Source organism: Bos taurus, chromosome 20 (genome assembly GCF_002263795.3).
Source record: "Bos taurus isolate L1 Dominette 01449 registration number 42190680 breed Hereford chromosome 20, ARS-UCD2.0, whole genome shotgun sequence".
NCBI lineage: Eukaryota > Metazoa > Chordata > Mammalia > Artiodactyla > Bovidae > Bos > Bos taurus.
Genome location: NC_037347.1, coordinates 26,191,250 through 26,209,018, shown reverse-complemented (window position 1 = coordinate 26,209,018; position 17,769 = coordinate 26,191,250). Strand labels below are relative to the sequence as shown.

General features: G+C 38.2%; 1 protein-coding gene across 2 annotated transcripts in view; it reads left to right on the top strand.

The window, feature by feature from the left end:
- Window positions 1-17,769, top strand: part of ITGA1 (integrin subunit alpha 1) — a 181,634-nt gene that overhangs the window by 74,354 nt on the left and 89,511 nt on the right. For both annotated transcript variants that reach the window (XM_059878883.1, XM_059878884.1), the window contains 4 exons: window positions 5,165-5,277; window positions 7,697-7,785; window positions 7,906-8,017; window positions 8,924-9,051. In XM_059878883.1, the coding sequence (XP_059734866.1) occupies window positions 5,165-5,277; window positions 7,697-7,785; window positions 7,906-8,017; window positions 8,924-9,051 (442 nt within the window). The remainder of the gene's footprint in view (window positions 1-5,164; window positions 5,278-7,696; window positions 7,786-7,905; window positions 8,018-8,923; window positions 9,052-17,769) is intronic.

Genomic DNA, 17,769 nt, shown 5'->3' with positions numbered 1-17,769 from the left:
TTAAATCTTCACAATTAGGACCTTTTAGTTGGCCATATGAGTGACCAGGTCTTCCTTATTCACATTCTTACAGCATTTGATACAGTCATAATGTATTCATTTAATACATATTTATTGAATGTCTATTTTCTACCTGGCACTGTTTCAGTCACTCAAGATATATGAGTGAATGAATAGATGAAAATTCCTGCTATTGTGGAGCTTACATTCTGCTGGGGAGGGACAAACAAAACATAAATAATAAACTAATAAGCAGGTAGATTGAATGTCAGAATGTGCTAAGTGCTATGAGAAAAAAATAGAGGAAGATAATGCGGCTTGAGAATGCTGAAGATTCCTGAAATTCCGTAAACTCTAGGCTGGTATTTTTCTAGGCTCTTGTCATTTATATGCAGCCTGGGAAAAGTGAGGCTTTCTTAGGATTAAGTGGTGAGATCTATGTTCTTTCCAGAGTTGCATGCTTGGTGTCAGAACAAATAGCTCCTAGAAAAATACACAAAATTGTTTTATGTCCTGTGTCCTGCTTACCCGTTCGGTATCACTGATCCTGACTCTCAAATTCCCTGTCTCAGTCCTGACCTATTGCTACACTCTACCACTTGCTGAGTTCTCACACTCTAGTCTTGCCTTATCCAGAATACACAATAGGCCGTGGCTCCAGTTGTTATATCAGATTATTTCCAATTATCATCAGACTCTAGGGGCTTTCTACTGCCCTAGAGTTCAAATATAAACTCCAGAACCTTCCCTTCAAAGTCCAGTTGCCTGCTGCAGGTTATAAGGAAGCTTTGTGCTGTTTTCCGATCACCCCTACTTCCTCATCACCTTCCGTGTTCAGGCCTCATGCTCCTGTTTCCACACGTTTGCCTGAGCTATCCGTGACCACTCTTCCCTCCTGCCTCTGTTATTAACATGCTGGTGGTTTAATTCCCCGATTGGAGTTTCTGCTGTCTGCTCTAGCATCACTTCTCCTCCGCGTGGCCTCTCATCCTCCCTTAGGCTAGACGAGGCTTCTTCATGGCAAGGTGGTCTCAGATTTCCAAAAAATGGTGAGATAGAGTCTGCAATATCTCCTAAGGCCTATCCTCAGAAGTCACAGTGTCATATCTGCTGCATTCTTTTTAATCAAGCAAATCTCAATTTCAACAGGAGGAAAAATAGATTCTGCCTTAATGAAGGACAAGGAGGGACAAAATCGCGTCCCAAGGAACACAAAATTCCAAACCATATACCAGACTTACAAACCCTTGGATACTGTTATTGTACCATATCCAGGTTTCCTCCAGAATGAATTTAAACTCCCCTCAAACCCTGAATGGTTTGCTTGAGAAAAGAAGCCCAAGTTTATTAATATGGCCCTTCTCCTTCATTTTTAGCCAAGTTACTTAAAATGAAGTCTGCTCGACACTTACGGCTCCCGTTCTTGATAGTCTTGCCTTCTTTGGTTTTTGTGATGTCACTGTTTTCGGGTTCTCTCTTTCCCTCTCTGATCTCTCCTACCGATTTTCTTCCTCTGTTTCTTAAAATCCTGTGTTACTTCCCCCTATATGTTAGCCTTCAGCGTCTTTTTGCTCTGTCCTCTAGTGAGTTGGTAGCATTTACTCTCAGGACCTCAGCCATGCTCCTGGCATGCTCATATATTTTCCATGTGGTTTCTGAGATGTTCCTCACAAGACTGGGCCCAGATGCCACAGAAGTAACCCTTATCAGTACACAGTATTCTATGGAATGACCCTACATCTGTAGATTTGCTCCTCTGCTAAGTTTTAAGCCACCTAAAAAATGGTGTTTTATCTATTTTGTATTCTGAGGGCCTGGCATTAATGTTAATGCTGAGCATGTAGGATGTTCTTTGTAAACATTAATTAATCTATCTAGTTTCAACTTAAATACTTTCATAACACATTACTACTTTTCTCCAAACTATTTTTAACTATAAAACTAGTTTAATAAATCACATTACAAAAGTTTTTGCAAATATTGGGGGGGGAGGGGGTAATTCCCTAAAATTTAATCATAACTTCCTTAATATAATTTGTTTTTTGGTGTACTTCCTTTGAATCTGTGTTCTACATAGATAATGTTGTTCCATCATCTGAAAATATATATAGTGATAATAAAAAACCCAACACTTAGCACATGCTATGAGCCACATACTGTTTTAAACATTTTATATATAGTAAATCATTTCATGCTTTTGATGATTGTGTTAGGTAGCTACTCTTACTATTTCCATTTTACAGATGAAGGAACTAAGGCATAGAGAATAAAACTGGCTTGTCCTAAACCATACAGCTAAGTAAAGGGTAAAACCATGATTTGAACTCAGGAAGTCTAGTACCAAAGTTCATGCTATATTTTCTGGAGATTAAACTACTTAAGACATAGAGAGCACTTAGTTCAGTTAGTCAGTTCAGTCGTTCAGTCGTGTCCAACTCTTTGCAACCCCATGAATCGCAGCACGCCAGGCCTCCCTGTCCATCACCATCTCCCGGAGTTCACCCAGACTCACGTCCATCGAGTCAGTGATGCCATCCAGCCATCTCATCCTCTGTCGTCCCCTTCTCCTCCTGCCCCCAATCCCTCCCAGCGTCAGAGTCTTTTCCAATGAGTCAAAGTAAGGTGGCCAAAGTACTGGAGTTTCAGCTTCAGCATCATTCCCTCCAGAGAAATCCCAGGGCTGATCTCCTTCAGAATGGACTGGTTGGATCTCCTTGCAGTCCAAGGGACTCTCAAGAGTCTTCTCCAACACCACAGTTCAAAAGCATCAATTCTTTGGCACTCAGCCTTCTTCACAGTCCAACTCTCACATCCATACATGACCACTGGAAAAACCACAGCCTTGACTAGATGGACCTTTGTTGGCAAAGTAATGTCTCTGCTTTTGAATATGCTATCTAGGTTGGTCATAACTTTCCTTCCAAGGAGTAAGCATCTTTTAATTTCATGGCTGCAGTCACCATCTGCAGTGATTTTGGAGCCCAAAAAAATAAAGTCTGCCACTGTTTCCACTGTTTCCCCATCTATTTCCCATGAAGTGATGGGACCGGATGCCGCGATCTTCGTTTTCTGAATGCTGAGCTTTAAGCCAACTTTTTCACTTTCCACTTTCACTTTCATCAAGAGGCTTTTGAGTTCCTCTTCACTTTCTGCCATAAGGGTGGTGTCATCTGCATATCTGAGGTTACTGATATTTCTCCCGGCAATCTTGATTCCAGCTTATGCTTCTTCCAGTCCAGCGTTTCTCATGATGTACTCTGCAGATAAGTTAAATAAGCAGGGTGACAATATACAGCCTTGACGTACTCCTTTTCCCATTTGGAACCAGTCTGCACTTAGAATGGTATAAATTCAATAAATCCAGACTATTATTACCATTGCTTTTATAAGTACATTGAATATAATTTGGTATCTTTTGCTTCAAGTTGTCATAAGTTTTCAATAAATTAGGTAGGTTTTTATTTTAAATTAGATTATAATTTTTATCCTACCATGCAGTCTTATTAACTATTGTTCTTTTCATGACTGCACAATATTCTATGGAATGGCCTTACAGTAATTAATTAATCTTGCTGTTGATCACATTTCTTTTAATCTTTCATGGTTATATATACCCTATAAGCATTATAATTTATGTATCAAGCTTGTTTCCCCTAATTTAGTTCATTTTTTAGGATAGATTCCCAGAAGTAAAAATTATGTGTTAAAGGGTTTGAACATTTTTATGGTTATTTATGTATATCAGAAATGGCTTTGCAAAGGCATTATATCACAGCCATGTTTTAGGGATTCTGTTCAACAATTCAATATTTACAATTGTTGTAAAACTCATTTCTATTAAAAATCCCTTCCCTTTTATATATGGCAAACTTTCAAATTTTGAAAAATTTAAAAAGGCATGCCCAATCCACCTACAGCCCTTTACAACCTTTCAGTTCTCCTTCAGATATTTTTTCTCCACACTAAACCTCCCCAACTTTCCCTTGAGCATCTCTGGTCTGACAAAATTACCAAGCTCTGAACTATCTAAATCATAGCCTCCTAAATACATTCCATTGTGCCTATGTCTCTCTTAATTTGGAGATTCCAGACATGTCCCGACAGTGCAGAGCACAGAGGGGCTATCACTTTCCTCGACCAGGGCATCTATTTCTAGCACTGCAGCCTAAGGTCACGTTAGCCTTGTTGGCTCTAAAATACACTATTGGCTCCTGTTTTCTCGCTGTCAACTAAATCTTCCATGACTTTTTCACATGAACTTTTATTAAATCAGGTTTCTCACATTCTGTTCTGATGTAGATAATAGTACACAAGATAAGTGAAGTTATTTACATAGGTTCTTATTAAATTTTACTAGTTTAAATTTCTTGTTCCAGAATGTTAGGACACTTCTGAATGCCCACATAGGTATACTGATTTACTTGAAGAATACTTTTATGCTTTCTGTGTCTTCACTTAAGTCATTAACAAAGATATAGTCTAAGTCAACCCCAAGCAATGAATGAGCGGCTGTGGATCCCAACAAGTATTTTAACATTCAACTACATTCATCCATTGTATTCCTGAAGATATTATAGGGGACCTTGTTAAATGGCTTTCACTAGCACTAAAATAAATCATGATTATACTTTTCCATTAATTATTGTTAGAATGTTTTCATATTTCTGTCTAAAAAAATAAGTGGTTTTAACCTGTCTCATAACTATCTTTATTTTCTAAGTACTTACAAACTAAGCATATACTAACATTAAATCTGATGATCTAATGTTTCTTTTTCCTGACTTCTCTGTGAAATTATCAGTTTCCCTTGGGAAAAAGTCATTTATACTTCCATGTGTGTTTTGTAAACTAACACAGCAGCAGGCTTAACCAATAATTATGCTTTCATCCCCCAAATAAAAAATATATTAAAGTAACATGATACAAGAAAATAAAATATTCTCAAGTCTCTCTCCTATGTATTTTATTGTTTTTTTTTTATTAAATCAATCTGCAATTTGGAGAAGACACTCTGCTTATTTTAAATAACATTAAATTACTGAGGATGACTATTCTAATTATGTCTATGGAGCTACTGTCAGTCATCTTAGAACTAGTCATACAGTAACAAAAATAAAATGTTTCTCATTATTCAAAAATGTTAATTGATTCTTTTAACTTCCAGGGTGCTTATTGGGTCTCCTTTAGTTGGCCAACCCAAGAACAGAACTGGAGATGTCTATAAATGTCCAGTTGGGCGAAGTGAATCATTACCTTGCATAAAGTTGGATCTCCCAGGTAAGTAAAGTCAAAATGTTAAAGTCTGACCCTAAACTATGCCCAGCATTCACACTGAAAGTAAATTTCAACCAACTCAAGAAAATACCAGAAGTCATCTATAAAAATTCTTCAGTTTTTATCATTCACGTATTTCTATTCCTTCTGCCTTTCATTTGCTTTAGAAATTCATCATAGAATAGCCATAGACTGAGAAGGTCTTACTAGTTCTGTAACTTTTAACTGCCTCCATTGTCCAGAATCCTTTGTAAACTCAGCAGTAACACAAAAGAAATTTTCTAAATAAACCTATTCATCACATTTACTCCACAAAATTTAACTTAGTATTTTTTAAAGAAAATAGCACACAAGGAAATTGTAATAGAGAAATTTAATTTTTTAAAAAAGAGAATAGCACAAGGTAAATTTATATTGAAATATACATATTTGATAGAAATATCATAGATAGAACATGACTAGAAAATTCCTGCTACAGCTGTGTAGGAATTAGAACCCTGTCAGTGTTCTGTACAGTATTAAGTGCCTTGGAAATGACTCAACCTCTGCAGGTTTTCTTAAGATACTGTATTTTTCAGTTTTTTTCAAATTCCTGCTTGTTCATTATGAACTTTTTTTTTTTAATATTCAAGACCATAGCTTTAATAGCTGCTTTAATAGCCTCACTTGATAATTCCAACATCTGGAATATCTCAACGTCACTTTCCATTTATTACCTTTCTCTTGGAGTTAGGTTACGTTTTCCTGTTTCTTCTTCTGTTTAGTGACTTTGGATTGTATCCTGGATTAAACTTTTGAATTATAAGTGTGGAGATTCTAGATCTTGTTATGTGTCTTTGGAAAGTCTTAACTTTTTGTTTTAGCAGGCAGTTACTTGGCTGAAGTCAATTTCCAAACAGCAGTGGGAAGCCCTTAAAATCTCTACTCAATTCTTCTAATTTTTTAGCTGGGCTGTGTGACGTTTACTCTGCACATGTACAATTCAGGTCATTTAGGTATTTGGAAAGAATATATCTGTGTATATTGAAACTCTGCTTTTGTGGCTTCCTTTCCAAAATACTCCCCCTTCACTTGACATTACTGTCACTGCCCCATTCTCCGTCCTCTGTTCCTTTTAGACAGGAAGACTGTGCATCCTATTTGAGGTTTAGCCACTGGCTCAGGCCTTCCCTTGGGGAAAACAAACAAACACAAAAACAGGAAACTCATCTAGTGCTAATCTCCTCTTACGAGTGTAGACTCTTCCAGTTTCTGCCTGGTTTGCTTTGTTTTCCAATGCCTTGGGATGATTGTTCCATTTTTTTTTCCTTTTCCTAAAATTTATAGTTGTTGTTTACAAAGGGTTGTTCTGATAGAAGCTACTCCTCCGTTATTGGAAACTGGAATAGAGTTTCAACAGTAACATGGGGACTGGCTACATTAAGAACAATAGGAAAGTTTCTGCTATAGTTCCTAACATCCCAGGAATGCTCAACCCTAGTATTAAAACCTCTAATCCAGGTTATTCAAGACCAGTCCCAGATGCTTTCAAAGCAAACCAGACTGGATTCCAAGACAAAGGCTGTGTTCAGACTAAGAGGTCACTGTGACCATTCAGGAATCAATCTCTGCCTCCATTTCCCATGTAAACTTACAGTAAGAAAAAATTATAGGCATGAACAGTGAGACGAGTCTTTCTCGAACTTGAGTTTTGCCACTTTTAAATATTCTAACACTCTGCTAAGCAGGGTTTTAGAAGTTTTTGCCTTTCCTGTCTAATCTTTTTTTTTTTTCCTATTTTAATGTGAGTGGAACTTCTTTTTGCCCAGGTTTGCATGCTTTAGGGCCCAATGTTCTTATTTGTAATGTCAAATGTAGTCCCTTCATTATGTCTTTATCCAAACATCCTGACCACTGCTCTAATCTTGCTTTGGTTTTCTTTGTAACCCTGTTAATGTCCCTGTGATGATGAATATAATGGTTAAAATCTTGTGTTTGAGTTTTCTTTTCTGTTCTTCTACCCATTTTCCTTCTTCTTGCCAGAAATCGTTTTGTCATTGGTCATTTTTAACATGTAGATATAACATATAAGATGAGTGTGTAAATTTACTTCGTATCTACATTATGAGACTAAATATTATAATTTAATTAGCAAAAAATGTGTGAAAGGCTGTCCCGTGTTCTGATTGCCCTGATAGTCGTGCATTCTTTTACAGTTCAGCAAAAGTATTTGAGACAGTGACCCAGACAAAGCTTCGGAGACAAAAGCCAGTTTTCTGCCTTCGCTTGTTTATTATACTCCTTAATAATACTTCGAAGATTATTTAGTTGAACCAAAAGAAGAATGTCCTATGATATGAACAAAGCAAACAGAAGGTTTTTATGCGAAGTCACTTAATTTTACTTTGTTTTCCACTCTCATAAAAGTTTCTTCTATTTTTAGTTAATACATCAATTCCCAATGTCACGGAAGTAAAGGAGAACATGACATTTGGATCAACTTTAGTCACCAACCCAAAAGGAGGGTTTCTGGTAAGAAAAGGAAGAGTAATGATGGTTAATGAACTAGGAATTCTGTGATCATAAATCTTCATAAAAATCTGTTATGTAATTTTTAATCTAATGGTTTTAATTTTTTAAATTTTTTAAAAGGCATGTGGGCCCTTGTATGCCTATCGATGTGGACATTTGCATTACACAACTGGAATCTGTTCTGATGTCAGCCCCACATTTCAAGTCGTGAACTCCATTGCCCCTGTACAAGGTACAGATTTTATGCAGTGTTTTTGCAATGTTTAAAAAGCGTAAGCAATGGATGAGATATATGTATACACAGGAGCATACCAAAAAGCTTGAAGTATTTTCTTGGCTACCAGCATTACCAATTTAGGTAAATGTTTGCTTTGCCAATATATAACCAAACCTCACTGCTATTTTTGGAACTGATATTAGTGTAAGTAACCTTTACAGAGTCATATTTAATCATCAGAGCTAAAGCTGTCACATTGTTTTTATTTAAAGGGTGAATTTCTTTGAGGAAGATAAACTCATTTGAAATACACATGGAATGAGAACTGTATACAGAATTAATATTGAAAAAAATTTCCAAAGATAACTCATACAGTGTTAATTAAAATTAAGTAGAGATGTAGTTTACTTGATGTGAATCCCAAACCAATTGTTACTGAATGCAGTGAATATTTATCACCTTTACTTTTTATCTAAAAAACTCTTTTTTTCTGGTTTTAAAAGAAATGTGTCCATTTTGTAGAATATCATCTTTTTAAAAAAAGATTTATGTGTTTTTTATTTATTCATTTTTGACTGTGCTGGGTCTTGGTTGCTGCATGTGGGCTCTCTCCAGCTGTGGCACGTGGGAGTACTCCCTAGTTGTGGTGGGTGGGCTCTAGGCGGGCAAGCTTCAGTAGTTGCAGCATGTAGGCTCAGTAGTTTTGGCTCATTGGCTTAGCTGCTCTGTGGCATGTGGGATCTTCCCGACCAGGGATCGAACCTGGCCCCTGCATTGCAAGGCAGATTCTTAACCACTGGACCACCAGGGAAGCCCTGAAGAACATCATCTTTTTAAACGAGCTTCTTTCAACCATGAAACCATTTCATATTCCTCTAAAGATAGATGCCAAATTTGCATGATTGACTCTTTTTCTTGCAGAATGTAGCACTCAGCTAGACATAGTCATCGTGCTGGATGGTTCTAACAGCATTTATCCCTGGGAAAGTGTTACAGCTTTTTTAAATGACCTTCTTAAAAGAATGGATATTGGTCCTAAACAGACACAGGTATGTGACTTCATGTTTTGATTTCTGTTGTCCTCAAGATACATATGCAGAGATTTTTAATAAGATTATATTCAGAATACAAATTCATCAATAAAGCTAAAATTCAGGATGAATTTTTTATTCCATATAAAATTGCCTGCTCTGACATACCTGAATTTAAACTGCTGATCACAGCTCTCCCCTCTCTTACCACGTTCCCAACAATGAGCTTTCTCCCTTCCACTTGTTTTATCCATCCTGTTTTATCTTCTTATCCATCCTTTCTTTCCAAAAATTAATGACAGTCTTGGAGTATTTTTGTGTTAGTCGCTAAGTTGTGTCTGACTCTTTTGTGACCCTATGGACTGTAACCTGCCAGGCTCCTCTGTCCATGGAGTTCTCCTGGCAAGAATATTGGAATGGGTAGCCATTTCCTTCTCCAGGGGATTTTCCTGACCCAATCGAACCTGGGTCTTTTGCATTGCAGGCAGATTCTTTACCGTCTGAGCCACCAGGGGCCCTTGGGGAAAAAATGGAGTATTTTTAAAATCTGTAGTATTTTGGGGTCATCTGAATATTTGATTTTACTTTTACATTTATCTATTACACTGTAAAAATTTTATTTCTTTGTAGCTATTTGTGGAAATTAGTGCAGCTGTGACATGTTTGAAGTTGCTCCACAACTTTAGGAAGAAAACCTACAAGGCTATTTTAGAGGAATAATCACTGCTTCAGTGAGGATTGGTGTCTGCAACTCAGTTTTGTAAACAGCTAACAATCAATTGCTTATATGCTCAAGGAACTCTGCTGCAGTTCTGAAGTTTCCATCTATGAGAGCTATAATTAATTTTACATTTCCGTAGTAAGATCCCAATAGAAGAGCTGTTCTGTCAAGCACCATTTGAATTCCAGCCTGCCAGTGTGGGCTTCGAGGAGTTATATGTCTCTCTGGGAGGGAACAGTGGCTCCATTCAGAGGAATGGGGGTGAACCCTGGGGTCCAGATGCTACCAGTGAATGGAAGGGACAGAAACTTGCTGAGAAGAATCAGGTCACATTTCCTCGGTTCCAGGACCCCAGTCCACAAAGAGAAAGGTTTCAGAATGCAGCCCTGTGCACCGAGTCATTTGTAGCACCTTCAGATTTCACTCAAGGGAACCTGCTTCCTACTGAGGGAGGAGCTACTTAAGTTGCTGAGTTTTTATGTCATATTTTGCTTGCATCGTTCATGGTGGAGTTTAGCCAGACTCATTCATTCCTTTGTTTGGAGGTTTCTCCTGAGGGTTTACTATGTACCAGGCTCTGTGTGAGGGCTTGGATAATCATGAAAAAATAGACAGACCTGGCCACTGCCTTCGTGGAGCTTCTGTATAACAATGTTTCTCCGAGTGTGGCTCGTGGAATTCCCACTTCTGAATACCAGAGGTACTTGGATTGTACCCCAGACTTTAAAAAATCAGAATGTCTGAGAGTGAGGCTACAGAGCCTACAGTTTAAGTAAGCAATCCACATAATTTTTAACAGGTTAAAGTTGAGAAACCATGGACTAATGAATTATTGTGTTGATATGTGAGATGTGTGTGTCTGTGCTTACTGCATGCTCCAGATTACAGGGACCTCAAGACTGAAGCCTTTATATCTCTTTTTATCCTTGTCAGTGGTCAGCCCAGTGCTTTGCTGGGCTTTTTTAGTGGCCCTTTACTGAGCACCTGTTGACTAAGTGTGTGTATCATACTGAATGCATTTTTGCATTTTTCTCTGATAGGTGAACATTTTAATGAGACTTTTTCATTAGCTGGCATTTTAATAGTCTTCTAAGTATATTATTTATATGTTGGGTTTTCGTGTTTATACTTCAGTGATTTCTAACCTTTTTCTATGTTGGCTTAAGCTGTATTAATGACTAGTTTCATAAGTAATTCTCTAAACAAAAGAGTTTGAGAAGGACATTCACTAAGCCATCACTTTTGCCAAAATCTATTTAATAGGGCTTTAAGTACAACATATTTAAATGTTCTTCAAAGTTTGATCTTCCTTTAGTGCAGTCAGATAAGAAATTCATTCATAATGATTTAAAAAGATACTTTCATTTCAAAGAAATGTATACTAAAAAGTATGTTTTCTTTCATGTGGTCTTACAGTAATTCTCTCTAAAAACATTAACAATTTGCTTTAACAATCATTTTTTCTCTTGGTTGGTTGCTAACATAATTTAAATAGGTTTTTTTTTTTTTTACTTTAGTTTTTTTTCCCTTTTCATTTGAAGCACCCAATCCTGCCCTAAGATTCGCAGAATTTGCTTCTGAAATTTTCCCTCCCCCTTACTTAGCTTCCCTATCTCTCCATTCCTGAAAGGGGCAGCTACAAAAATGAATTTTGAGAGGTATTACCCAGAAGAAGTTGCAAAACTGAAAATTTAAGAGCTAGATATGGGACTCAGACTCCTCATCCATATCAAGGATATAAACGCACTAAAAATAGAGTTGGCCAAATTTGTGAAGAGGGTTTCTCTATAGAAAGAGCCTGGTGAGAAAGGCTTTGGTAGGATCATACAGTGAGCTTGGGAAGGCTGGGACACACAATTGCTGAGTGCCTGACTCCTACACTAAAGGGCAAGATAGCTGTCTGGCTGCTGACAAGCAAGTCACGATGCTAGGATTGGCCTCACACCTAAAGTTATCAGTACAAAGAACGTATGTTTCTCATAACTTGTCATGGAGTCCTGTTTGCTCCTGTCCATAGAACCGTCTGGAAGTGAGTGGAAGCCTCTGCACAGAACAGCTGACACTATCCCCAATTCCTAGGATCACGGTAGTGAGATGTGTTCACTCAGGCGAGGATGCAGGTGAAGGGAGATCTCCAAAGAGCCCACTAAAAAGGTAATACCTGTTATTAGAACCTGATCCATCTTGGATCGGCACCAGTAGAATTTCGGTGCCCTTTATTTATTTATCTTCCCTCCCTGTGTCCATGAAATTACAATTGGCAATCTAAGGGGCAGGAGCAGAGAAACAAAGAAACAGCCAATCATGCCCCTTCCTCAACTACATGCTTCTCTCCTCCCTTAAAAGGAGGAGGAGAGAAGATTTAATTGAGTACAGCTGATTAACAATGTTGTGACAGTTTCAGGAACACGGCAAAAGGACCCAGTCATACATATACACGTATCCATTCTCCTCAAGCCATTTGATCATTTTTTACTTACAAATACAGCAATTTCATGTTGTACAGCCTAAATTAAAATATAGAGCTTTTTAAAAAAATAGATATTTTAAAACTAAAAATAAGAAAAGCCATAAGACATTTATCTGTCCATCCAGTGGGAGTAGAAGAATTTAACCCTAAATAAGTTTTACAGGGATCATGGGCCCCCCAAAATTTACATTCTAATTATACCTTGTGAGTTCCTGTTTGTTATATTAATTACAGTTATTCACTTGATCAAGGTCGAGTATTATGGCCTACTTTCTGCAGTCATAGATTTTTCATGTAGCAATTGCAGTTATTGGAAGGTAGTCTCAAAGATATGAACCATTTCTGGAAGTAATTTTCTCCTCCCCCAAAAAAAAAGGAAGGAAGGAAGGAAGGGAAGGAGGAAAATAAATTTTAAAACTTGTGTTAAAGTTTCCATACGACAATTAGTATACATTAGGAAAATGCAATGCAAATGACGAAAACATCAACCCTAAATAGTTACTCACAATTTCTCCCGTTTCTCTGTGTGGTCCCATTAAGACTTTTGCAAACATAGTCAAGGAACTTTTGCAAACCAAATTTTTATCCAAGACAGAGTAAAGGCTATAAAATCACCTTTTAAAAAACCACCTATAAAAACAAACCTGAAGCACTCACTCTGAGCTTGCCATAAAAGATATGATGGTATAAACATTATGGAGGTCTTATTGATCCTCAATACCTAAACATAACATTGCTTTTAATAATAAATGAGAATGATATAAATATGCCATATACAAGTGCATTACCCTAAATAAAACCAGTAAATTGTGAGGCTTGATATAAAAGTGAAATATACTAATGGAACAATGTCTAGATTGTTCCCATCAAGAGTGTAGCATGACATTAAACCAGGCAAAATGAAAGGGGGAAATTAATTAAATTTTAGGAATATTATTTATCTTTCTTTTTACTACACATTTTATGGCCGTTTCCTAGGAGCCTTAAATCTGAGGGCTGAAGCATTGTTTTGAGGCCTGAGAAGGCTGTCTGAGGCGTGCAGCCAAACCCTGGTCTATCAGGTTGTGTGGTGAATGAGGCGAATCTCCTTCTCTAGCCTCCTTGTCTCTGTTGTCCCCTATCTCCATCCATCACTCATCTGAATTACTTTTCCCATGTAAAGTTCAGATCATGACATTTCCCTGGATAAAAATCTCCTATCTCTGTCTGCTGAATAATACTCAAGCTCTCCAGTGAATTATAAATCACTTGTCACCTACTGCTGGGCACTGCCTCCTTCTCTTCTTGGCCTGCAGTCACTCCTGCCTTGACCTTCCCTAAACACATCGCTCTGTGTTCACAGGATTCTCTCTGCCTGGAAAGCCCTTCTCCACCCCAGTCCCCACGTGCTAGGCGAACTTTTGAGACTCAATTCAAATATGACTTTCCCTATGGCTATTCCCCCCAAAAGTCCCTTCCCCTCCACATCCCCACAGCATTTGCACACCGTTAATCAACTGCTCTCATCACTCAGAAGCATCGCTTTTTGTTTCATGATTCCATCTCTCCTGGTGGAATGTGAATTCCACAATAACAGTGTTGTGCATTAATCCTTCTATTTATAGAATACAGTTCAGAGTTTGTGTGTTGCCTAGCAAATAGGAGGCAAGTCATTTATGTTGGAAAAATGTAATTTCTCGAATTTTTAAATTTCTCTTTGTGTTAAAAATCATTATTGTAGTGACCATCATCTCTCACTCTCCCATTCAGCTTCATGAAGTCATCGAGCTAGAAGAGACTTGATTGTAGGGACTCTCCCCTGCCAAGACACTGCTCTACATTATGTTTTTGTTGTTGTTTAGATGTTCAGTCATGTCCAACTTTTTGTGACCCCATGGACTGCAGCACGCCAGGCTACCCTGTCTTCACCATCTCCCAGAGCTTGCTCAAACTCATGTCCATTGAGTCGGTGATGCCATCCAACCATCTCATCCTCTGTCATCCCCTACTCCTCCTGCCTTCAACCTTTCCCAGCATCAGGGTCTTTTCTATGAGTCAGCTCTTTGCATTAGGTGGCCACAGTATTGGAACTTCAGCTTCAGCATCAGTCCTTCCAATGAATATTCAGGACTGATTTCCTTTAGGATTGACTGGTATGATCTCCTTGCTGTCCAAGGAACTCTCAAGAATCTTCTCCAATACCACAGTTCAAAAGCATCAATTCTTCGGCACTCAACTTTCTTTATGGTCCAACTCTCACATTCATACATGACTACTGGAAAAACCATAGCTTTGACTAGATAGATCTTTGTTGGCAAAGTAATATCTCTCTTTTTTAATATGCTGTCTAGGTTGGTCATAGCTTTTCTTCCAAGGAGCAACCATCTTTTAATTTCATGGCTGCAGTTGCCATCTGCAGTGATTTTGGAGCCCAAGAAAATAAAGTCTGTCAGTGTTTCCATTGTTTTCCCATCTATTTGCCATGAAGTGATGGGACCAGATGCCATGATCTTCATTTTTTGAATATTCAGTTTTAAGCCAGCTTTTTATCTCTCCTTTTTCACTTTCATCAAGAGGCTCTTTAGTTCTTCTTCATTTTCTCCTATAAGGATGGTGTTATCATGTTATCTGCATATCTGAGGTTATTGATATTTCTCCCTGCAGTCTTGATTCCAGCTTTGCTTCATCCAGCCCAGCATTTTGCATGATGTACTCTGCATATAAGTTAAATAAACAGAGTGACAATATACAGCCTTGACATATTCCTTTCCCAATTTGGAACCAGTATGTTGGTGTTCCATGTCTGGTTCTAACTGTTGCTTCTTGACCTGCATACAGGTTTCTCAGGAAGTAGGTAAGGTAGTCTGGTATTCCCATCTCTTTAAGAATTTTCCGAAGTTTGTTGTGATCCACACAGTAAAAGGCTTTTGCGTAGTCAATGAAGCAGATGTTTTTCTGGAATTCTCTTGCTTTTTCAATGATCCAGTGAATGTTGGCAATTTGATCTCTGGTTCCTCTGCCTTTTATAAATCCAGCTTGAATATCTAGGAGTTCTTGGTTCACATACTGTTGAAGCCTGGCTTGGAGAATTTTGAGCATTACTTTGCTATCATGTGAAATGAGTGCAATTGTGTGATAGTTTGAATATTCTTTGAACATTGTGTTTTAGGCTTTTCTTTTCAGGTGTTCAACACATGTAGCCCCATTCACTTCTGGTCTCAATTTCTCCCATAGTCTTCCCCCTCTTAACACCTTCCAGCATCGTATTTTTGAGTATGAGTCAATTTCATTGCATCACCTTCCATCAAGCAAGAGACCAACTAAAGACCTATCATATACCAACTTTATTGTGTTTCTGAGAATACATTTCGTTTACCTGTGAGCCAGTCCTGTTCATATGCCTCTCCGTAGGGACAAAGGTTAAGCCCAGTTTCAGTTAACATGGTCTCAGAATGGTTTATGTTGACAGTTAACTTGAATTCATACTCTAATTAATTACAGTAGAAGCATGTTGTAAGGAGAAGGCAATGGCACCCCACTCCAGTACTCTTGCCTGGAAAATCCCATGGACAGAGGAGCCTGGTGGGCTGCAGTCCATGGGGTCACTAAGAGTCGGACACAACTGAGCAACTTCACTTTCACTTTTCACTTTCGTGCATTGGAGAAGGCAATGGCAACCCACTCCAGTGTTCTTGCCTGGAGAATCCCAGGGATGGGGGAGCCTGGTGGGCTGCCTTCTATGGGGTCACACAGAGTCGGACACGACTGAAGCGACTTAGCAGCAGCAGCAGTGTGTTGTAAGGCAGGGCTTTTGCACTGTAGTTCGGTAAAGGAAAACATTAAATGACCAGACCCAAAGACCGAGGACTTATTATGTAAAGCAGTTGTACATCCTACAAACACAAAGAAAACTTTATGGTGCTTCCCTGTCATTATTCCCCTAAAGAGGCCATTGATTGGATAGTATTAACTATCCAATCTAAACTCATGCTGGGCATTACAATTTAGGCACTGGTGTTATAACTCTAACTTAACAATACAAAGTAATGGTAGAATTCTAAAGAAGGAGATAATTCCATTCCTTCACAACTCCTTGATGTAGTATATATAATAACTACTTTAAACATTTCTCTTTCTTAAACTCTCTTGTCATTCTTTTGTGACCTTTTATGAGAAAAAAAAATAGTTATTTTTGTGATTTCTAACAGCATCATTCCTTCCATATTCCTCACATTCACTTCCCTCCTTGCTCTACTCTTAAAAGAAAGGAAGCCACTTGGATAATTCATTTTAATTCAGCAGATATTTACAAAGTATCTTATTGATCAAGTATTATGCTAGGTGTATAGCAATATAAATAACAAACTCTAAAACTCTGTCCCTAATCCTGAAAAACTTCCAACTTAAAGTCAAGGCCTATATTTGGAAAACTGCAATGCATGACTGTTTGCCAAGTCACTTCAGTCGTGTCCAACTCTTTGTGACCCCATGGACTGTAGCCCACCAGGCTCCTCTGTCCATGGAATTTCCCAGGCTAGAATACTGGAGTGGGTTGCCATCTTCTTCCCCAGGGGATCTTCCCGACCCAGGGATTGAACCTGCATCTCTTATGTCTACCTGCATTGGCAGGTGAGTTCCTTACTGCTAGCACCACCAGGGAAGCAATCCATGACAGTGTGACATACATATAACAGGCATGAATGAAGCAGAACAATGAATTGATCTTTATAAGCAGGTAATTCACAATTTGAATAAAATAATATTTTCCAAGCTATGCTGTTTGAGGTGTGGAACATGTTCCACATAAAAAATAAATTCCCTTAATTAAGAATAAAATATATCAGGTCTTCCAATTTGTGATTCACAATGCATGTTTTCATATTAAAGACTCTTAGAGCACTTTCAGAGTAATCCACTTTTGAGTCAGTGCAGAGCAATTCAGGAGTAAGGGAAAGCCTTGCTCTTTTGTATTATTTGAAATGTGTGGCCTTTTTTACTTACAACAGAGGGAGGCAGACAGACAGAAAAACTGTTAAACTTTGTTTTAATGATTGCTTTCTGAAAGTGTGTGATTATGGACTTTTAAAAAAATTATACCTAGCAACTTAGAAAGTTAGTATTCCCTGGAAAAGGAGGGTAAGGAGACATCAGTTTGGGGTTTATCTGAAACATGAATGTAAATTTTATGCTGAAGTGGGAGGTCCTAAGTATTCCTCTTACTCATGTAGCAGGATTCTCAGCCAGTTCTGTGCCTCATTTATGCTATAGTGAATCAGCTTGCAATTATAACTACTTAATCAAGAAGTTCGAACTATATCTCCCCAGGAGTTAAATGTGTCCCTGACAGTTGTCTCTGAACAGTAACTGTTCCTCTATTGTTACTCATGCCTCACTTTGTAAGAGTTTATTGTTGGGGCTTCCCTGGCAGTCCAGTGGTTAAAACTTCACCTTCCAATGCAGGGGGTGTGGGTTTGATCCCTTGGTGGGGACCTAAGATCCCCCATACCTAGCAGCCAAAAAAGAACCTCACAGAAAACAGGGCAATGTTGTAACAGACTCAATAAAG